Source organism: Sapajus apella, unplaced genomic scaffold, assembly GCF_009761245.1.
Source record: "Sapajus apella isolate SASKATOON/1434 unplaced genomic scaffold, GSC_monkey_1.0 scaffold32, whole genome shotgun sequence".
NCBI lineage: Eukaryota > Metazoa > Chordata > Mammalia > Primates > Cebidae > Sapajus > Sapajus apella.
In genome coordinates this window covers 6,861,237-6,884,809 of record NW_022436972.1, presented here as the reverse complement: position 1 = coordinate 6,884,809, position 23,573 = coordinate 6,861,237, and the positions used below count along the sequence as shown (strand labels likewise).

The 23,573-nt window shown below is 43.7% G+C and overlaps 1 protein-coding gene across 10 annotated transcripts in view; it reads left to right on the top strand.

Annotated features, from left to right (window-relative positions):
- The window catches only part of STARD13 (StAR related lipid transfer domain containing 13), a 252,688-nt gene extending 230,862 nt beyond the window's left edge, over positions 1-21,826 (top strand). For 8 of the 10 annotated variants that reach the window (XM_032294846.1, XM_032294844.1, XM_032294851.1 and 5 more), the window contains 7 exons: positions 6,284-6,482; positions 11,581-11,791; positions 12,606-12,720; positions 13,592-13,813; positions 14,703-14,920; positions 18,132-18,308; positions 19,271-21,826. In XM_032294846.1, coding sequence (XP_032150737.1) covers positions 6,284-6,482; positions 11,581-11,791; positions 12,606-12,720; positions 13,592-13,813; positions 14,703-14,920; positions 18,132-18,308; positions 19,271-19,388 — 1,260 coding nt within the window. In that variant the 3' untranslated portion in view covers positions 19,389-21,826. The remainder of the gene's footprint in view (positions 1-6,283; positions 6,483-11,580; positions 11,792-12,605; positions 12,721-13,591; positions 13,814-14,702; positions 14,921-18,131; positions 18,309-19,270) is intronic. The other 2 variants (XM_032294848.1, XM_032294849.1) reach the window with 2 other exon arrangements.
- The last annotated feature ends 1,747 nt before the right edge of the window (positions 21,827-23,573 follow it).

Genomic DNA, 23,573 nt, shown 5'->3' with positions numbered 1-23,573 from the left:
TAAATCCCCTTAAATTCTTTCTTGAACAAGAGCGGGTATAAATAATTCAATTGTAATTCCACTATTCCATTCACCACAGAGTATTTAGTGTAGACTATAAACCATTCCTGCCCCTTGTAGCTTCTGAATAACGTGTAGTGCCATTATCACTACTGTTAGTGGGGCCAGTCTCCCTTGGGAAGCAAAAGTCATATCAAGAGGGAGAAGGACACAGGGCACCAAAACCTCTTCCGCCCCGTGTTCATCTCAGGTCAGTTTTTTAAATCTGGGAGAATATGGCAAGATGAAAAACAGTGTACCAGCAAAGCTCTGGAGGCAGAAGACTCAAGACATAAATACAGATTCTAAATGTAATAAAAATGAATAGAGCCACGCATCTCTTGCGTCAGTCACATGGGAGAATCCGTAGGACATCGAAGGAACTTTCACCACAGCCAGTCACCACCCTATAAGACACCCAGTCCTGCCAGGGCTTCCAACCTCGGAACGTCCCTCCCTTTCCTTGTCACGTGGTATGGAAAGCAGACAGAGGCCACCCCTCTGGCTTCTGGGAAAAAGGAAGGTGGTAATAGGAAGGAAAGGAGGGAACGAGAGAAACATAAGGAATCAAAACCTGGCTGTTCCAGAGATTTCAGAGCAAGCAAGAGCTGGTAAAAGCGAATCAATAAGAAAAGCAAGGGGGGGAAGAGTGAAAAGGAAGGAGAGCAACACCAAACGAACGTTTTTTCTTCGCCAACAGCACCTCCATGGGATTGAAAAGATTCCAGCCTGCACAAGGCCTTGAGATCTCAGCCTCAAAGTTGCAGAAGACCATGACATCCACAAATATCGCACCTCTATGCCCATTTTAATAGGAAGCACGACTCCCTACCCTCCCAAGATTTTGCCCCGAGTCTCAAGGAGGAGGCTTCCTGCAGTGCATCAGCCCTTCTCCCATGCTAAGCACTCACCCTGCATATAAGCACTCACTGCCGCTGACCCGGGTCCCACAGAGTCTGCAACATCGCCCACCTTTTGCCTTCCACACTCCACATGCACAGCAGTTTCTGTGATGCAACAGTGTTCATGTTTGCCCTTGCAGCTGGCTGTGGGTGAGATGAGGAAGTTTAGCCTTCAATTATGAACCATTTGTATTCAGACATAGTAGTGTGTGAGAGGAGCCTTGCTTTGTTGTCTGAGCTTTTATTTCTGCCCTAAATCAACTGTGCACAGAAGGATAGGTTATACCTGGTTCCTGATGAATATGAAGTCACTGCAGTGTGAGGCTAAACCTGCAATGCTCAAAATAAGAATCTGCCACATACTCTTCTGATGAATCTGTCTCTTTCTGAAGAAAACCAACCTTCCTTCATTAGCTGAGCACATTTCTAAAGAAGAGGAAATGGAAGTCCTGATAAACATCATTAAGTCCTGAAAAAGATTAGCATAAACAGGATGCCAAGAGGGAGATGTAATATTATTCAGATGGAATTTGAATTCTAATGCAGCATTCATGCTCAGCCTCTCCTCCTAATAGAGCAGTGAGTTTTAAAAGCCTAATTATGCTGGGAAGACTCTTAGTGCTCAGTACAAGGGTCCCCGCCCCACTGCCTGTTCCTCACTTTGCCTGTTGCCTGCCTCAGATAAAGTGAGCAGTGCTCTGGGGCTATCCAGTGAAATTATCCTTCAGTCCTTGCTTTTTTCTTTTTTTCTTTTTTTTTTTTTTTGTTTGAGACGTAATCTTGCTCTGTCACCCAGGCTGGAATGCAGTGGCCCCATCTTGGCTGACTGCAAACTTCTCCTCCCGGGTTCAAGTGATTCTCCTGTCTCAGCCTCCCGAGTAGCTGGGATTACAGATAAGCACCACCATACCCAGATAATTTTTGTATTTTTAGTAGAGATGGAGTTTCACCATGTTGGCCAGCCCGGTCTCGAACTCCTGACCTCAGGTGATCCACCTGTCTCAGCCTCCCTAAGTGCTGGGATTACAGGTCTGAGCCACCATGCCCAGCTGAGTCCTCGCTTTTTCATAGCTAGGTTTTTAGGTGAAAGACAAAAGAGAGAGGTAACAGGAAAACTAGACCAAAGGGACACCCATCACTCACCCTTTTATCTTCTAAAGGAGCAAGAGATCACATACAAGAAAGATGCTTGTAAAATGAACTCTGCATTGCTGATGGTCATCCTCCCCTTTCTCAAGAGAGTGTCTGGGCTGAGCTTTAACAGTAGATGACAGCAGGACCTGTTATGTCATTGATGGGACCAGTGGAAAGAGAAAATGTGAGATCCCTTGTTCATAAATCATTGAGAATTTCAAAACCAAGACAGCAGAGCATTAAACCAAGTGTATGAAGACCCTATGTGACTGCCCAGGCTGCCTGCCATGGGTGACAGACACAAAGACAAAAGAAAAACATTATGCCTTCCTGGGATCTTCCTCCTAAGAAAGCTGAGGGAGCTGGGGATGTTGCCTGTCCATCTGCTGTGATTAGAAGGATGAGCAATGGGGCAGGTGAGGTGGCTCACGCCTGTAATCCCAACACTTTGGGAGGCTGAGGCAGGCAGATCACTTGAGGTCAGGAGTTCAAGATCAGCCTGACCAACATTGGTGAAACCCCATCTCTACTAAAAAAATACAAAAATTAGCTGGGCGTGGTGGTACGCACCTGTAATCCTTGCTACTCGGGAGGCTGCGGTGGGAGAATCACTTGAACCCAGGAGACGGAAGATGCAGTGAACTGAGATCATCCCACTGTACTCCAGCCTGGAAGACAGAGGGAGACTCTGTCTCAAAAAAAGAAAAGAAGAAGAAGAGGAAGAAGGATGAACAATGGGTTTCTTCGGTTCTCTATTTTTTTAATGTGGAAAACAATCTCCTGTCAAAAATTCAGATCAATCCTTGCTTTGGAACCTTTTTTTTTTTTTTTTTTTGAGATGGAGTCTGGCTCTGTCACCCAGGCTAGAGTGCAGTGACTCAATCTCAGCTCACTGAAACCTCCACCTCCCAGGTTCAAGAGATTCTCCCACCTCAGCCTCACAAGTAGCTGGGATTACAGGTACCCACCACCATGCCCGGCTAATTTTGTATTTTGTATTTTTTAGTAGAGCTGGGGTTTTGCCACATTGGTCAGGCTAATCTCAAACTCCTGAGATCAGGTGTTCCCCCCCACCCACCTTGGCCTCCTAAAGTGCTGGGATTACAGGCGTGAGCCACTGTGCCCAGCCAAAACTTTCTGAAGGAGAAATGATGATTGGAAACCACTGGTTGCCATCACCATGTTGTTCTGTGAGGATCGAGAGGGGAACTTTCCTCTGGTCTCAAGATTTCTCTGTGCCTGAGAAAGACTATCTTCTACTCATTGTGCTCTGGGCTTTTCACAGCAACCACTAGGAGCCCCATCCCACAGTGACTTAAATGACAGAAAATTCATGGTCTCACAAAACACAAACAAAAAGTCAGGAAATAGGCCAGTCATGATGGCTCACACCTGTAATGCTAGCACTTTGGGAGGCCGAGGTGGGTAGATCACTTAAGATCAGGAGTTCGAGACCAGCCTGGCCAACGTGGTGAAACCCTGTCTCTACTAAAAATACAAAAATTAGCAGGGCGTGGTGGCGAGACCTATAATCCCAACTACTTAGCAGGCTGAGGCAGGGAAAATCACTTGACCCCGGAGGCAGAGCTTGTGGTGAGATCGTGCCACTGCACTCCAGCCTGGGTGACAGAGTGAGACTCTGTCTCAAAAACAAAAACAAAAAAGAGGTCAGGAAATAGAACGGTTCCAGAGTTAGCTTAATCATCAGTTCATCAAAAGCTTTGAAGATGGGTTGTTTCCATCTTTCCCTTTTGCCATCTTCAGCTACTACATCCAGAATCTGACTTGAGACTCACCTTTTCTTTATTAGGTTTATGAAAGAAAATGTTTCTGCTATACTTCCAACAAAAATCCACAGAAACAAAAATATGTGTGTGTGTGTGTGTGTGTGTGTGTGTGTGTGTGTGTATGTGTCTGTATTTCCCATGTCCCCTAGAAGACAAGGGCAGGGCAGGAAGGTTATTGTCAGAATTTGAGGCAGCACAAATAAATCCCTGACAACTCTCTGGAAATCCTGAGATCTCAGTCAGAGCAGTCAGCTCAGAGCCTGCAGCTGGAGAGCCCCAGACATGTCTAAAATAATTAAAATAACAGTATTTGCCGAAACAAGAAAGAAGCTTGGAAACCAAACAATATGAAGATAGCATCTCTGGGATGTGTGTGCGCACGCACAGGAGTGTGTGGCCAGAAACAGCCCGCAGGACACGGTGGATGAAAGAGGAACGTGCTTGACAGTTTACACAGAAACACTGTCTGCTTTCTTCTTTTTATAGATCCTGGTCAATATTCCTGTGCTGTTAAGAAAAAACAGGAATTCTTCTCAAATGGAATAATACCTAGTCATGTGAGGATAAATATTTGTGAGTCACACTGAAGTAATTACCTTCAGGGCATCCCGATTCTGAGAACTCTCGTGCAGCACAGCCCTGTGGTATGCACCGTCCTGGGCCTCCTTCCAGAATCAGAAAAACAGAAGATGTAAACGCGTCCAAGATGGATCTCCCCCCAATAATCACTCCCTTGACATCTTGAAATTTTCTTTTTTTTATTTTGACAGTATATGCTTTCTTTCCATGCCCTTTGATGAAATTTGGAGTCGTTGCCAGTTGAAGGAAGATGAATATTGTTTAGATTCTTTGTGGCGAGTCATCCAAGTATGACAAAATTGTGCATTTTCTAGACACTCCAAACTTTAAGAATAAAAAAGAAAGTAATTCATATTTTAAGTGACAATATTATCAGCCTGAATATCCTGATGTGTGGGATTAGAGTGATAAGCCTTGGCATGCAAAGAAATATTACTAAGAATTCTGTTTTTATGACCACAAAAAGTAGCAGTGTATAATTTCCCCTGTGATCCATTCAGTTGACACATACAAAAACCTGAGTATGCTCTAATGGCTTGGAATTCTTCTTTTGCTGTTACTGCAATTTGAAAGAATGAGAGCTGCTCTCCATTTGTTGCAGCAATCAAGAAAGCCTTTGTCAGATACCCGAACTTGGGTGGAGGTTGGCCTGGTACACAGAGCGGCCAGTAAGATGACCTATATCAGGCATTCTTCCAGGTATAGGGAGAAAGAGCAGTGGCTGATGCTAATGGCCACTGTCCACCTGTCCAGCCACTCAGGAAGGTTCTACCTTGCTTTGCAGAAGCGGGCCAACCCATGAGCCACTGGGGAATGAGAGCTATGGAAACTAAGGGTTGAAAAAAATCAACTCCCTATATGCATTTAAAAATATAGCAGACATATTATTTCACTATAAGCCAGGGCTCCCAGAAAGATCAGTTCCTTTTTGAATAGAGGCGAAGTCCAGCAAAAGGAAGTTCCTCTAGGGGGCCTGCCTAGAGCTTAGCATGCCCAACCATTGCAGGATCTTCATTCTTGCAGGGCTTTGCTCTGCCTCACTCATTCTCATTAGGGCCACTCTGTTCTTGATGCCTTAATGCTCCATTTATTCAACAAGCCGGGGAGGAGTCTAGGCTCTGAGATTAAAAAGTCATGATATGGCAGTATCTTGAGGTCCAAGAAAAAAGCCACCCAGGAATCATTCTCACTAGAGCCATAGCTTATAGCATAAAAACAAACAGGTAGAAAAGTAAGTGCCAAGAATTTCAAAGCTGGAAAAGTAAATAAATCCCTTAAATGAAAATATGTACTTATGATATTATTCTGTTTCATGAACATATTGCTCATAAAACTCTTCCCTGCAGGGGCACTGGATATGACTGTTTATCTGGGATCCTTTCATTCATCACCCACACTGTTTCCACCAAACCTCCCATTGACCAAACTTTCTCAAACCCCCATGGCAATGTAAACCCTAGAGGGTAGGGGATTTTACCTGCTCTGCTCACTAATGACACCTACGAACTCCAAGCATGCCTGATATACCGCGGTAACTTGCTGAATAAATGAATAAAATAATAACATCTGCAGTGTGATAAGATGTAACAGGTCACAAAGTGCATGCACATCTGTTTCCTCACTTACTCTCCACAGTCATCCTGTGAGGTGAGGTTTTATTCTTATCTTCATCTCATAGGAGAGGAAGACAGTGTTAACTACTGCCTGAAAGTAGCTACATGGGTAGTTCAGCACGTGCTCATTGGGAGGCAATTCCAGCTCATCCAGTTCCCATCCCATGCCTCCTCCTCCTCCTCACACCCAGGTGTGGCCTGGCTGACATATCCCCATGGCTTGTTTCAGGTGGGTCTTTTTCGCAAGTCGGGGGTGAAGTCTCGAATCCATGCCCTACGCCAAATGAATGAGAACTTCCCTGAGAACGTCAGCTATGAAGACCAGTCTGCTTACGATGTGGCGGATATGGTGAAGCAGTTCTTCCGGGACCTCCCTGAGCCTCTTTTCACCAACAAGCTCAGCGAGACCTTCCTCCACATCTATCAGTGTAAGTGGAAATAATGAGCTTGGTGTTCTCGTGAGCATCCTTCTGCTTTAACAAAAACAATTTCCTATAGATTGAGTTTGAATTATAGGAATAATACATGAATCCATAAAGATGTATGTAATCCTGCTCTCCTCTCCGGAAGTAACTTTTGCTCAAAGTTTGATTTGGAAATCCGCAGGCCATTTCTTTAGGCATTTAAAAATACCTTTTTGACCTCACAATATTCCTTCTCAATAGAGTTTTGTGTAAGATCTAAAACAATCAATACATTTACAAAAATGTAAAATGAAAAAGGGACTCAATCGAAGTTGTTTCGTATATAGGTATTTATCAAAACTTCTTTAATTTTTTTTAAAAGGAAGAATTTCTTTGGGATATAGGAAATTCAAAGTGACATGAATTAAAATAGCTAGAAATAAATGGAAATGTATTTTAGCACAATATATTTTCATTGGTGAAAAGTAAGCAAACCAAATCGAGGCTTAAGCTTAAATAAACTGGTTTATATTTTCATTTGGAATTTTTTAAATGATGTTAAATTCTCAGCAAAGCCTATATAATTAGTCACTGAAAATAACAATGGTTGATTAAGAAGCATATCCTACTATAGGTGGTTGCAATAAGAATGTTAGAAATAAACACGGGCCCGGCATGGTAGCTCATGCCTGTAATCCCAGCACTTTGGGAGGCCGAGGTGGTCAGATTGTCTGAGGTCAGGAGTTCAAGACTCACTTGGTCAACATGGTGAAACCCTGTCTCTACTAAAAAATACAAAAATTAGCCAGGCATGGTGGCAGTTGCCTGAAATCCCAGCTACTCAGGAGGCTGAGACAGGAGAATCACTTGAACCCAAGAGGTAGAGGTTGCAGTGAGCAGAGATCACACCACTGCACTCCAGCCTGGGTACAGAGAGAGACTCCATCTCAAAAAAAAAAAAAAGAAGGAAATTAAACATGTGACTCTTTGCTAGATATGGCAGTGTTAACATTATGAATTATTTTGATGACCAAATCCCAGTTCATGGGGGAAAGAAAGCCATTTGGCCCATGGGCTGTGAGTTTTGAGTCTTCAGCAAAATATGCCTGAAATGGACCTTGATATGGACTTGATCCAATTTGAAGAATATCCATGCTATAGAGAATTCTGTACAAAATGTGTTTAAGGAGTCCATGATACTGCAAACTCAGGAAGGATTGTAATCAGAACCACTTGTGAAAACAGATTAAGGTAGCAACCCACTAAGTAAATATTAGTTTTTCAAGGTGAGTAGGTTAAGTTAAATTAATGAGTCAAGTTGCTAGAGCCCAAACAGGGAGTTCTTGATGTTGTTGCTCTGAGAGGTTGAACTGCATTTTCAATTAAGCCTCCCTTATGGTTTGGAAGTATCAGATATGAGTCTTTACATTTAATCAAGTTCTTGGGTTAGGTTTGATACTAGTCTAAGGCTAAAGCCACATTACTTTCAAGAAATAAATATCCTTGGCCCTTTCTGAGTCACAAGCAAGAAGCCAGATCAAAGCAGGCTTTGCTTTAGCTGAACAAACATTTACAGAGCGTGGCTTCTGTACCGGGCACCGTGCTGAGCATGGCGGAGCATGTATATGGGAGACTCGCTCTCTTAAGGATCCTACAATTAAGGGAGATGAGGCATGAACATAAATAACTCCAACACAACTAAGTTGGAGAAGTTCCATAGAAAGGTTACAAAGAAAAGTTCAAGGAGGGAGAGATGAAGAATGAGGGCTTCATGGAGGAAGTGACAACTGAAGGCTGAGACATGTGAGGAACACGTTTTGGGTACTTGCTCTGCAGATAGCATAAGCAGATGTCAGGAGAGCCCAGAGTATTCATCTGGCTTGCATGTATGGCAAACGTACAGAGTGACACCAATTGACACTGAAAAACAACGCTGGAGCCATACATTGGAGGGACACTGAGTATTAGGGCAAGCAGCTTATGCTTGATTCATTAAGTATTGGGGAACCCTCAGGTGTTGTTAAGGGACTTACCAGTTACAGTGCTCTCAGCTGTAAAGACAGAACCAAATATCCAATGAACAGTCGTTTATGTAATAAGTACATTTTATTATCTCACATAATTCCTGAGTTGGGTATCCCGCAGCTCAGTGATGCCAGGGCTAAAGTCAGCTTCTCTTAGCTTTGCCTTTAATGTCACAATATGATTGTCACAGCTCATAAGTATCACGTCTTCACAAAATCACATTCCAAGGCAAGAAGAGAGTAACAGCGCTTCTCCTTGGCCATGTGTCTGGTTTCATCAGGGACATACATCTTGCAGAAACTTGGCATTTTCCATGGTCCCCTCAGGCAGAAGTGGTTAACAATTCCCCCCTAAACCCAACGGTGGAAAGAAGACCTGGATTGCCAGTTTTGGTTTAGTCCCACTTGGTTCATCCCTGGGTCTGGGGGGAAACCCATTTCCCTAAGTATAATGCAGCTCACAGCTGAGCAGAACATGTGTTTCCTTCATGAGGAGGAAGGGAAGAACAGGCACTGAGTTGATTAGGTGGCCAGCCTTGTATCTGCCGCAGGGAGAAAGTCCACAGCACTGTGTCGTTGATGCAGGAATCTGGAAGTGGTGCACAAGAGGCACTGGCCTGCACGAGCATGGAGGCTCAGGGAGTCAGCACACTAATCATGGTTCTGGATTACCTGCAGGAACTTCCAGCAGGGAGATGGGAGAAAAGACCTTCCATGCGTAAACCCTAGAGTCAAAGTTTCCGAACTGCGACTGTGGCAGGGAGGAACAGTTCCTCCTCCAGCTATCCAGAGAAGTTCTGTTTTCAGCTATGCCACTTCTTGGGCTTTTATCAAATGATTAAATAAATTGGAGTGTTGGAGGAGTAATGAAAATATTTGAATCCTACCCATCTAGAGGAGAGAGAAGGATGGAGGGGTCAAAGACAACCATAGGCTTTAAGGCTTGATGATTGAAAGAATGTGGAAATTGGAGGGGAGAGGATTCGGAATCCACAGGATTCTGAATTTGAGGTGCCAGTAACCCCCACGTGATTGCAAATTATCCACACTTAGAAATTCAGACCTAGAATCACCCCCTTAGAGCCAGGAAAGGGGCAGGACCTGCAGCAGCGTGACATGTAACAGAAAGCTAAAAGAGTAGAGGATCCGAAATGAATGCTGAATTTAGGTATTCATAGTTGACCTTCGCAAGCGTTTTTAGTAAATGATAATAATGATGGACAGGAAGTATTTTTGAGGGGTTAAAAAACAAGTGAATAGAAAGGAAATTGAGACAACATATAGAGATGACAGGCGACCCTTCAAAAATGATGGCTGAGAAAAAATGTTGGCATGGAAAAGAAGCTTAGTAATCTAAAGTTAAAACAGTGTGTATACACTGGACACCTTACAGTAGAGCAGCATATTTAAAACAATTCAGCAGCTCAAGCAGAATTTGTAACACCTCTCACAAGCTTGAAATCATTAGAACCATCCGTTTCTGCTCCACCCCAAGCAAGAGTAAGAAAATGGGTTTGCTATAATTTTAACAAAATGGCTCTTCTCTGTGAACCCCAGGTATATCTTGTGCCAGTATACAATGGCCGTGGTAGGAGTGGGGACGGGTTCCAGACGGCTGAAGGCATCCTCAGGTTCTTCCAGGAACTTGCATTTACTGATCAGAGCCAGAATGTGGCCAGCCTTGGGGCGTGACGTCATGCCTCCTGTATGCGAATGTGGGTGAATCCAGCATTGGGAGCCCCCAGGACCACAAACCCTGGGGCCAGCCAGGACCCACGCAGAAGGTCACACCTCAGCCCCTCTCGAGCAGCCAGCTCCGAGTTTGTTTTTCTCGTGTACTCCCGCCAGTAGCAAATATCTGAATGTGTATTTGTGTTTAGTAATATAAATATACTGGATATACTGTAATGTACTATCGCGTTATAAAACACACCCACTCAATATTTTTAATGGATGAAAGAAAAGATAAACAAGCGTGGGAGTGCTAATGATTTTCTTTTCGTACCTCAAGAGACTGTCAGGAGCACACCTCCTCGCCCCGTGAGAGTGCAGTGACCCTAGTGTGGAGACCTCAGCTCCAGAATGTGGCGTTTTAAGAAAGACGATAGTGTTGACGGAAGCGAGCTTCCAACAGTGTCTTTTGCAATGAGAGGACTGAAGTCATCACTAGATAAACACAGCCATGGGTGCGAGCAGCAGAAGGCAGCGCTAGTACTCGTTTGGTGTGATTTTCCATTTCGTTCACCTCATCTTGTTGGAACCAATTCCCTGTTAAGGCTGCATAACCAGCACCCCCCCACCATAGGGACCACCTCAAGGGGAATGGGACTGAGGAGGGCCAGACAGTCCCTGTAACCTTAGGCAGCCTGGTTCTTCTTCTGCAAGCACAGCCTCAATTTCCATAAACCCCAAGATTATGGAACAGGTGACGTTGGGTCTCCACATGAGGTCCATAGCAGGCATCCTGCAAAGCAAGCCCTGGGGGATTTGTAGGAAAAAGGAAGATATGCCAGGTTTCCCCTTGAGAAGCTGGCCCTCTAGGAGTGAGGTCAGAGAGCCCACCAGCTCAAGCCCACCTGGTGAATTGCATGGCACCGGCATTATGGCCTGGATGCCAGGGGTAGAAAAAGGCAAGTCGAGGCTACTGTTCCCCTAACACAGTGGTTTTCCAACCATGTCCTATGGGGCCCTGGGCATCCTAAGAGGGGCTTCCCAAGCTGTCTGGCAGGGAAGATGGGCAAGAGGGGCACCAGGTTGACAGAGCCCTAATCACCAACTTCACCCAGAAGCCTTCTGAAAGCAGATTTATTGCTCAGAATACAAAAAGCCAGGATGGTGGTGCCCCTTTCTAAACCCTGCTTGGCCATCAAGACTGCCGGTCCCAGAGTTCAATTGCAAGGGTCAGGACTCAGCTCTGCCTCCCATGCGCTGTGAGCCCTCAGCAATTACTGACTTCTTTGTGCTTTCCCTGCTGTTCTGGTTGTTGATGATGACTCTGAGTGTGCCTTCATACCAGGAAGGTAGAACTTATGCAATGCCTCCCAGCTGGCTCTTTCTGTGACTGCTCCTCCAATGACCTGGCATCTACTTTTCCTCAGATGTCCCCAAAGAGCAGCGGCTGCAGGCTGTGCAGGCCACCATCCTGCTACTGGCCGATGAGAACAGGGAGGTCCTGCAGACGCTCCTGTGTTTCCTGAACGATGTCGTCAACTTAGTGGAAGAGAATCAGATGACGCCCATGAACCTGGCAGTGTGTCTGGCCCCCTCCCTCTTTCATCTTAATTTATTGAAGAAAGAAAGCTCTCCACGGTGGGTTTTTTTTTTTTTTTTTTCTCAGAAACAGCAGTAATCCCAAAGCAGGCATTCCCCACAGTTCATAAGACAGGTTGGATGGATGGATGGATGGATAGATAGATAGATAGATAGATATGAATGGATATATTGATAGACAGATGATAGGTAGGTAGGTAGATAGATGATAGATTGATAGATGATACATAGATAATAGATGACAGATGATAGATAATGAGAGAGATAAATTGATGATTGATAGGTAGATAATAGAGATAGATAATAGATTATAGATAGATAAAATGTGTCTCATGCTACATTTCAACTTCAGGATTTGTCAAACACTCTTCATAATCAGAATGTCTTGTGAGGCACCCTAATTCACAGGGCTCAGATTCATAGAATTATTGAGCTAGCATTGAAGAATGCCAGTTTTGATCCAGAAAGCCTGAGTTTTGTTTTGTCTGTGTGAGGGAGGAGGAAAACATTCACAAAGTAGTATTTTACAATCTTTAGTTTAAAAGGCTATATTTAAGACCAAAGCACAGGAGCTTGCAGTTAGGGGGTTTCAAACTTTGGAAAAACAGATTAATTTCTTCCCCTACCATTCTTCCTGCCCTTTTAGTTTTCCAAGATTTTTCCTTGTGAACTGTCAGACCGTTAATCTGATTCAGAATATCTAAGATATGTGATCATTGTTTTTATTTGGAAATGCCAAAGCATGGGATCTGGAGAGCATCTGTGTATAAACAGAAAACCAAAGGGATGAGTTCGGTATTGTGACAAGCTCTTTGGTGTGGGATCCTCTTTGCACACTCACATTCAATTACAGAGTCATACAGAAGAAATATGCCACCGGGAAGCCAGATCAAAAGGACCTCAACGAGAATCTGGCAGCAGCTCAGGGGCTTGCGCACATGATCATGGAATGCGACAGACTTTTTGAGGTGAGCAAAAGGCTCGAACCTCCGCCTCCCTTGTAGCTCTTGGAACTAGATAAGACGCCTGGGATTGTTGCTACATTTGCAGTTTCTATCTGTTTGTTCCTGATTTTATAATGACAATAGTATACGCTATAGCTCTGGTCTTTCCTTCCAAGAAAGGTGAGGAGCTAGCTATACAATTGAGGCTTTGATAAGGACACTCGGGGTTACTGTGCTGATGGTTTTCCTGCAAACATTTGCATCACCTGCCATTGTCAGGTTCAAGGCCAGTCAGCCAGTTACGTTCTGTTTGATTTCACCTTGGGACTTGATTAGGTTAAACATCTGTGTGAGTGTGTTTGTGATACTGAGCAATCTTTGTTGCTAAGAACTAGTGACAGCTTATGAATACAGCCACAGTCATGTAAAAGAAGTAAGTGAACCAGACTTGTGGCATACTTTTGTGATAGAATTGGCATTTGTCAATGGGAAAAGTGTGCTAAAAAAGTCAAGCTATGCCCAAGTCATGTTTGATGTTTCCCTTCACAAGTCTATCTGTTTTAAGTCTTATTCACAGTGGGTAAAGTCTGAGCCCACATTTTGCCGAGTTGAATAAAAAGACATTGGAGGTAAAATAGAAGGGAAATGGAAAGAATGAAGAGGAAGTCATTGCAATGTTTTGAATCATAAATACAGCCTCAGAAACATATGTGTATTTCCTGATGTTAGAAAGGCCCCTCCCGGCCTTGGCAGTGATCTTAGAAAAACATCTCCGTCCCTAGGGCCCTGGGCCCGTGGCTCCAAGCCAGGTTGTGGGTGAAAGGGCTTTGCTTTCTCTGAGTCTCGGCATTTCTTTGGCTCAGCGTGTTGCTCTTTCGTGCATCCATTGGTCTAGGTTCCACACGAGTTGGTGGCCCAGTCTCGTAACTCATATGTGGAGGCTGAGATCCACGTGCCAACCCTGAAAGAACTGGGGACACAGCTGGAGGAGAGTGGGGCAACTTTCCACACTTACCTGAACCATCTCATCCAGGGCCTCCAGAAAGAAGCCAAGGAGAAGTTCAAGGGATGGGTCACGTGCACCAGCACCGACAATACAGACCTTGCTTTCAAAAAGGTAATCTCAGGGCATGGAGAAAGATCACCCCCAGAAAGCCACAGCTAACAATCAGACATTTGTTTTTGCATTGAAAAATGGCTGTAGTGTCCACAGGGCTTGGCACAGTTAAGGCACATGTACCACTCAAAGACTCAGTCCAGAGATCTGTTGCCTATAATCAGAGGGCAGAATATGGAGCCAGATGGCTGGATCCCAGTCCTGTCTCTACCCCTTAGTTGTGTAATATTGGGCAAGTCACACACCTCTTTGTGCCTCAGTTTTCCCATCTGCAAAATGGAAGTTGTAAGAGTACCACTGTCGGAAGAAGGCTAATTTAAAAAACAATGACTTAGAACAGTGCCTGGCACATAGTAACCACCATGCATGTTGGTGATGCGCATTTTTATCGTCATCATTATTTTTTGTTTGTTTTTTGAGACTGAGTCTCGCTCTGTCACCAGGCTGGAGTGCAATGGCACAATCTTGGCCCACTGCAGCCTCCACCTCCAGGGTTCAACTGATTCTCATGCCTCAGCCTCCCGAGTAGATGGGATTACAGGCACATGCCACCACACCCAGCTAATTTTTGTACTTTTAGCAGAGACAGGGTTTCACCATGTTGACCAGGATGGTCTCAATCTCCTGACCTCGTGATCTGCCCACCTCAGCCTCCCAAAGTGCTGGGATTACAGGCGTGAGCCACCGCGCCCGGCCGCATTATTCTTCTTTTCAGCTTAAGGACTAAAATGTTAAATCCGAGGTATGTAGCATCACTTTCAATTTACATAATCAGTGATGGTTTTCGAACACCCAGCAAAGTATGGTAGGAAAACCAAAAGCCCAAACAAAAAATGTTGGACCCATATCCCAGACAGCCTCTTCAGCTTCTGATGTTGTCTTTCCCAAGGTAGGTGACGGGAACCCGCTGAAGCTGTGGAAGGCTTCTGTGGAGGTGGAAGCGCCCCCCTCGGTGGTCCTGAACCGTGTGCTGAGAGAACGGCACCTTTGGGATGAGGACTTTGTGCAGTGGAAGGTTGTGGAGAGTCTAGACCGACAAACAGAAATCTACCAGTACGTGTTGAACAGCATGGCCCCTCATCCTTCCAGAGATTTCGTGGTTCTCAGGTGAGCCTGACTCAAGGGTTTATGATGTTCTGTTCCAAAGGCGGGATGTGAGCTGCAGATGTGAGCACCTCCTGGGATCTCCTACTGAAGTCCAGCCTCCACGGGGAACACCAAGCCAGCTCTTGTCTCCCTCAGTGACAGCTGAGTTTTCCATGTTAATGCCGGATTTCCTGCATCTTTTCATCCAGACTACAGCTCTGCCAGGGCACTCTGATGGCCCCTCTCCTTGTGGAGGACACAGTTTATTAGGCCATAAATATTGTTCATTTCCTCAGAACAGACAGCCCAGAAAAGCTGCTGTATGTCCAGTAGCGCTTTCTGCCAAATTATGCAAATGCATCTCACTGGCTTTTCTTCTGATCTTGCTTTTCTCCCCCGTGGGAAAGTGTGTGTAACTGTCAAGACTGGAGTAGGTATGACATCAGAAGTCATCTGTATAACTTCAGATGCTTATAGCTGGTTACCACGCTCAGAAACCTTGGCACTGCCCTGGAGATCCAGAAACGCTTGCTGATTCTGTTTCTGCCAAGGAAATATTGCTTCTGATTGATGTAAGGGTTGAGTTTCAGACACCTGCTCTCGGGGTTTGGAAGGGGATGCTCAACCAATGATAGAAAGTTTGCACAGTAGAAATGCAGTATTGGGTCCACAAGAACAGAAATCAAGGATACTAAAGAACCTGACTAAAAAGTAATTAGATCAATATATCTTTTTTTATGGAAAAATCTTGGCAAACCCTGTCTCATGTCACAGATCAGCAATGTAAAAGGAACCTATTGTGAAACTCCCAAATGTGTATTTAAAACACTTCCTTTATGAAACCAGTTTTGATGGCAAACTAAAGGTTACTTTTCACATGAGCTCTTTATGACTTTGGAATTGGCCCTTGGAACCTTGACTTTTAAAGGTGAATATTCCCTAAATATATGTATTTATCTCTGCTTCCTTGAGGTCCTGGTGGAGAATGCAGACAGTTTATAAGGGTGGCATATTACCAAAGTTATTACGACATTAGTCATCTGGTGGAATTAAACTTCAGGCTTTCACTCCACAAGCGGCAAGTTGAAGAGCTGTTGCAGGATGGCTGCCATAGGGATGGGTTCATGCCATAGCCCAAAGCATGCCTCCTCCCTCCCTTCAGAGGAGGCTGAGGGCCTGAGTCTGTGTGTGGAACCTCCCTCCTTCCATCCATCCGGCAACCACACCAGCCTGCTATGTATTAGTGCTTCGTTCCATCACGCCCACATGCCAAGCACTGTAATAGGCTCTGGGTATGACGCGTGAATGCAGCAAACCATTCTCCTTCTCTCTTGGGGTTTGTATTTCACTGGGAAAAGAAGGTTCATAAAAAGTAAGAAAGGGAGATGGGCTAACTTATCCTGGGAGGAATAAGATAGGGAGATAGTAAGGGATGGAATTTTAAATAGAATGGTCAGGGGGCGGTCTCACTGCACTAATTTTGATTCAAGACTTGAAGAAGTGGGGGTGGACCGTGAGGCCCTGAGGCCCTGAAGGAGAAGAGGTGCAGCCCTCCACGAGTTAGCAATGAGCCAGATCTGGTTCCTGCCAACAGGAATTCCTTATGTGTCGGATACAAGAAGGTGGAAAGTGACAGGTGTGGTGAGGAGGCACAAGGCTGACATGCATCGTGTCTTCAGAGCATCTTCCCTTCTAGGCTGGCATGTATGAGGCTGGTCACCTTTCAGGATCACCACATTTGTCTCTCATGTCACACCCGTTGCTAGCTCCTTGGAAGCTTCCACTGAGAGTTGCTGGAGATTTTCCCATTTATCCGTACAAATCGCCACAGCTTTTAGTCTTCACGATTTATCACGTCATCATTCATGAAAAGAGTGGTCACAGCATGGAAGTTGCTGAGCATTTGTGTGGGGCTTGCTTATTCCCAAGTTCTTGTCGCACACATATCATCATTTCTCTTCCTGGTGTAGAAGGACAGGGTGAAGTCATGGAGGAGATGACTTAGTAAAGGAATAGAATTTGTGGAGTAAATAATGGGAAATTCTTTTTTTTTTTTCTTTTTTTGATGGAGTCTCACTTTGTGGCCCAGGCTGGAGTGCAATGACACAATCTCAGTTCACTGCAACCTCCGTCTCCCGGGTTCAAGCGATTCTCCTGCCTCAGCCTCCCAAGTAGCTGGGATTACAGTGCATGCCACCACACCCGGCTAATTATTTTTGTATTTTTAGTAGAGAAGGGGTTTCACCATGTTAGCCAGGATGCTCTTGCAATCTGCCCCCCTCAGCCTCCCAAAGTGCCGGGATTACAGGCATGAGCCACTGCACTCTGCCAGGAATTCTAATAATACAATCTATTATTATAGATCTCTAGGGTAGAAAGGGAAGTTAGAGGTACACAGATGTTGGCACAACTCCTGACTCCCATCCACAGCCTGCTTGAATAGTTCCAGGAACAGCGAACTCACTGCCTCCCAGGGCAGCCCATTTCTCCTGTGAACAGTGCACATTGTTAGACAGTGTTTCTCTCCTGCACAGAAATACACCTTCCTATCTCTGCCTTCTGGACCCAAATCAACTATATTGATTTTTTTCTCCCACTCAAGAGCCGCTCACGTATTTGAAGACAATAAGCAGGCCCACATGTGTTTTGTTTGCTTCAAGCTAAGTGTACCAGTTCATGTCTCCCAGGAAGCCTTCTCCATATTCCTCCCGCAGCCCCGCTCCATGTGATCCCAGAGCTCTCCGTGCATAACCTTGTCGGTGCACTTGCCCCAGTGCTTTTAGAATTCTGCTTAGAGTTGTCAGTTTTTCCTCCTGGGCTGTGTGTATCTTTATGTCCGTGGTGGCTTCTCAGAGCCTGGCATATTTATGTGCTTAATTGATATCTGCTGAATGAATTGAAGGAGTGAGTTCTAATTCCTAAACTGTAAAACCACCTCTTCTAGAATAGGCAGGAGCCTCTGTAGCCCAGCAGGGCTGGGGGTTCCGAATGCAGATGGGAAAGCCGCAAGACCGTGTCTGGCCTCAAAGTACCAGAGCTGAGATCCTTGCTTTGAAATTCTCTCTATAAACTTTACACAAGCTTATGAAAACCATCACCTTAATCCAAGTCACTAGCATTGGAATCGGAGCCCAGGTTATTGGCAGGAAAACATCAGCACAAACCTTAGCTGTGTGTTCAGGTTTTTCTTCCTCCCTCAGTCATGACTGATCTGCGGATTGTTTTGCTAAAGGATGTGGAAGACTGATCTGCCCAAAGGAACGTGTACCCTGGTGTCCCTCTCTGTGGAGCACGAGGAAGCCCAGCTCCTGGGTGGCGTGCGAGCGGTGGTGATGGACTCACAGTACTTGATAGAACCGTGTGGCTCTGGCAAGTCGAGACTCACTCACATCTGCAGGATAGACCTGAAGTAAGTACCAACTCCCCCAGTGGCACATCCAGCAGGGATGTCACCCTGATTTGGTTTCTTGTTTCATTGTTTTCTCCCCTGTCTTTCCCCCTTTGCTGAAATTCTGACATTTCTCCTGCAGCCCTTTGCCTTTCTTTATTTTCTGTTTTAAGCCCACTTATATTTCTGTTTCTCCCGTGAAACACACACCAGTAACAGAGCCTGACACATAGGAGATACCCAGTAAATCAGAGCTTTCTTCTCTTATGTTTCTTTTTGAGATAGGGTCTCATTCTGTCGCCCAGGCTGGAGTGTAGCGGTGCCATCAGGGCTCACTGCAACCTCTACCTCCCGGGCTCAAGTGATCCTCCCTCCTCAGCCTTCCCAATAGCTGAGACTACAGGTTCCCCCCATCATGCTCAGCTAATTTTTGTATGTTTTTGTAGAGACCGAGCGTTGCCATGTTGGTTGGGCTGGTCTCAAACTCCTGGCCTCAAGTGATCTGCCCGGCTTGGCCTCCCTAAGTGCTGGGACTCCAGACATGAGCCACCGCCCCCGACTGTGTGTTTATGCCTGTCCCCTTTTGCTGCTCCCTCTGATAGTTCTTTGAGAAGAAATTGACTTAAATCCAATCCCCTCAAGGCACTCATGTGCTAAACCCAGTTCTTGGTCTGGGTAGGCATAACGGAATTTTCACAGTAAATTCTGGATTTCATCTGAATCTTTTCACTTTACCCTGAGGTGTTGTTATCATTTTAAAGCACCTGATGAGTTCTGAAAAGACAGCGTGCATACTTGGCAGCCAGGACGTGTTCAAGGCCCCTGATGACAGAATGAGGTCCTGAGCCCCTGGAGGTGGCAGCCCAAGTTGTCTGCAGGTGCACCAGTCATCGGGGCCCAAGGGCAGCCCTGTCCACCATGACTAATTGCTGTGATTTGGAAAAATAACTTTCCCACTCCCTTTCTGATTTCTTTCCCCACAGAGGTCACTCCCCAGAATGGTACAGCAAAGGCTTTGGACATCTGTGTGCAGCAGAAGTTGCCAGGATTAGAAACTCTTTCCAGCCCCTCATTGCTGAGGGCCCAGAAACTAAAATCTGAGTTTTCCCCAGTGTGACATCCAACTCAGGGAAGAGGAAACTAAAGTAACACGTATGGTAGAGAGTGTGCACGTGAGCAAGCAAGAGAAAGAGGAACTGACGGATGTGGTTAATGCCTAAAAATGGAAACGTTAAGAAGCTGGAATGCTGGAGATGCAAGAATTTCCAAGAACTTTCCTAGCCTTCCTGGAGATGGCTACATCCCTACTAATATAATTTTAAAGTGAGAACATTTATCTATGTTGCTTAAAATTAAATGGATTATTCCTTGTGCATTGCCTAATTTGCTATTTAAAGGCTTCTAAGAAGCGTATACTTAACTGTAAATAAATGAATGTATAGCATATGTACATATGTGTGTATATCTCCATCTTTACTGTATATATGTAAAATACCAATTTTATATAGAATTGTGTGTTTTGAAAAGGATGGTGTCTGACTCAGTGAGTCCCGTCCTCACAGAGTTCTTTCCAAGTGGCGCTGGGCCCCATCTCTCTACTGTCCTGTAAGCTGTGCAGAACCTGCTGCTAACACCAAGGTGTGAACATGCCCTGATGTCTAACCAAAGATTAGCTAACCAAAGGAAAATAACATTAAAGGGGACTTACGTGTTGATGCTTTGTTTCTGTTATTCAAAAACTGAGAGTGGAATTCTGGGATGAAGCAGGGAAAGAATACTCCTCCTCAAAGCAAAGCAGGGGGTGAGAAGTCATCACCAAGTTTAAGGCTAGATGAGGAGTTGCCACTCGGCCCAATGAGATGCAATTTCAGTGAGCTACGGACCAGTGGAGTCAGTGAGAATGACGGAAACAGAAGCAATACCTCCCACTCCCATGCCCACCACTACAGACCCCAAGTCAAGATGAATACGATAGCCTTTACTTATTCACAGCCAAAGGGAGCCCCTGTGTTGTCTCAAGTTTTTATACATTCATTTCATCATGTTGTAAGTTGTCGTTCTATTTGACCAGTGGCCTATTTGGTCACAGTTAATTGGTATTTTCTTATTGCACTGAATTCAACTCTGGACACCACAACACGAAGGGAGAGGATGGCCATTCCGTTCAATTCCTAGATCATTACAGCTTCAGGGAATTCATATTTTGCTATGTGTAGGATGCTCTTAAAATGTAATTCATTAAACTTTTGCAATCTGAAAGACAGGGTTTTTAACTAACAAACATAAGACCAAAACTATGTTCTTTGATTAGTTTTAGAAAATATAATCTGGTTTATTAATTCTTCTCTGTTTCTTCACTAGCCAGTCCAAGCTACCTATGCATTTGACCCAACCTTATTTATTATTGTACAGACTAAGCAAATTGACTCCCCTTAGCCACCTGCTAATGGATCTAATGTGCTTCTTATTGTAATTCAGCAGTTCTGGAGAGAAAGGTAACTTATTGTGTGTTTGATTTCAGGGAGAGAGATTTTCTTTGGTCATTTATAATAGAGATTGATATGATTTAGCAACTTGTGTTGGAGGAAAAAAAAGAAAAGCAAATGAGTGTTTTCAGGTTCTTTGTATTATATGCATTTATATAATGTTTGTTTCTGTTAGCAATGTGCAATTATTTTATTGAGAGGAATAAAAACGCTTTCTATGAGTTTGGTATGGTGCAAGAAAAATCATAGAGTTTGAATTATGACCTAGAAATTTTTTATTCCCATATCTACCTAAGAAGGTAACAGCAAATCCGTAATTTGCCATTTGGGCAATGCTTTGTGAGCAAAACAAAGTCACTTCTGCCATAACATCTTAAATGTAACCATGTATGCCAGATTATTTTATATGCATTAACAAGCTCTCTAGTGAAGTTTAATCTAGCTAAACACTGGTCCTGCTCCAAAGACGGGCTCCGATGTGTTTGCAAAATGTGATACGCACACAAGGATGAGTGGCTTTGGGTCACCCAGAGAGGTGCTTGTCCAGCTTTCACATGCACATGAATTGCCTGGGGATCTAGTGAAACTGCAGACTCTGCTCCAGGTAATCTGGGCTGGCCTGAGATTCTGCATTTGTAAGGAGTCTCAGGGATGCCTGTGCTGCTGGCCTAAAACCACACTCAGAAACAAGGACCTAGAAGATCCCTAAAATAGAATAAAAACAAATGTGATTGTATTTCTGACTCTCCCTCTCTTCAAATTACCTTTTTGGTTTTTGTGCACAAAGTAATCACACCACCGCTGCATAACAACACGGTGCATCTTTTTAAAAAAAAGGAAAAGGGAAAGAAAGGAGAAAAAAACAATGCATCAAGCTTATTTGTCAAATACCACAGTATTTTATTCATTGTTATCTTGCCAATGGAAATAAAGTATGATATTGCATTTAAATATTATATTTATACCTCATGTATATTTTTACCTCAATTGTTGGCATCAATCATCAATTGTAAATAAATAATTGCCAGGGCAAATAAATTTATATATATTAAATATTTCCTATTTTCTATAAAATAGATGTTGATTTTCATGCTTCATCCTTAAATGGAAAACTTGCTTCATGAGGAATATTTCTCTCAAGATAGCTGTCCATGACCTTGACTTCCTGGTACCATCTATAGTCAATTCTGTCTTCAAATACAAGGATGTTGTCAATAGACATTCACTGTCAGGCCGGGTGCCTTAACCTGGGTCTAAGGAATTAAAGTTATGGGGGGGGGGGAGCTTCTTAAATTTAATTGTCCTTAAATCTAGAAGTTATAAAAACATATTCATATTTTTTATCAGAGATTTAGTAAACTCTTTAGCTACATTTTATTTTGGTTAAGTAGACAAGAAATCAAGATTTGATGAAGTGACTTACAGCTGCATTACTAGACCATGAAAAGTTGCCATAAACAATTCTGACTCTCTTCCCTTCTACCCTGAACTCTGGGCTTCACTTCTAAATATCAGCAGAGATAGCCCTTAAGAAAGCAGGGGCTCTCAGACATTCTCAGGCACAGGTTTCCAAAGCCACAGAAGCCCAGAAGACCAAATGTCCCTACAAAAGTTGTCCCAACTCTGCTCTCTGCTCATCTCACGTACACCTTGCCCTGTTACTTGAAAGTTTTGTTTTCATAGTAGGGAAAAGAGGAATTCAATGGCGCTTTTTCTCTTCTATATGAAAGAAAAGAATGTGATGGTCATTCTAGCAACCACAGGCTGCAGATGTCCTGAGAGTATGGATCATATGAATTCAAATGTGATTCCTGCTAATTACCTTTATCTCATTACTATTTATGTGTCAACACATACAATGATTAGGTACCCCACAAATATATACAATTTCAAATACTATTTGTCAACTAAAAATAATTTTAAAAAGGAAAAAAAATTTACATTATTCCAAATACTCTTCATGAAATTCTTAAGATATAAAACTGTTCTATCTGTGTCTTTGATATTTGGTCACAGAAAAACTGGCCATATGGTTCCTTCTCAGGAAGATAAATGTAAAGGTATAAAACAGACCCTAACCAAATGGAGTGTCACATTCTGACACAAAAGCAAAATCAATGTGTGCTGACTGCACAAGGAGTGAAGAAATAAACACCTGACCTTGCAACATTGGTATGTTACAAAGTCATGCAGTTGGAAGAACAGATGATGTACAATTTTTGACATTCCATAGGCAGACTATATCCTTCCTAGGTTTCTTAAAGATAGTGTTTACTTTCATTCTAATAATCACACCCATCATCAGCCTCCTAGATGTCACCTAGCTTATATCCTTCTGTTGCACAGCTGAGGCTCAAAATTCCCAGTAATACTGTATCTCCATAGAAAACTTGCTTGCATAAGTAAGACTTTATTCACTTAGCACAAGTTTATTCAACAGTGAATAGGAGTGAGATGCTAGTAGGTAGAGGTGTTGATACAAAGAAGACATGATGTGAAGCAGAAGCTGATGAACAGTCAATTTTCATTATTTGTGGTAGTTCCTTTCTATAAAGTTGTGGTGAACACTGAATTAGCGAATACTGAACCATTGCTCCTAGGGGAAATACAGGGTTAGGTTCCTGTGAGCCTCAGGTCACAACATTTTCGTCAACCCATCACTACGTAACCTTGTTTTATTGGGTTTGTTTAAGGCACCTTCTTTAATATATATTTCTTAGAAGTTAGTTACCTGCAATATTTCTTTATAATAAAACCCTAGTTATCTGCAGTATTTCTTTATAATAAAACAATATTTCTT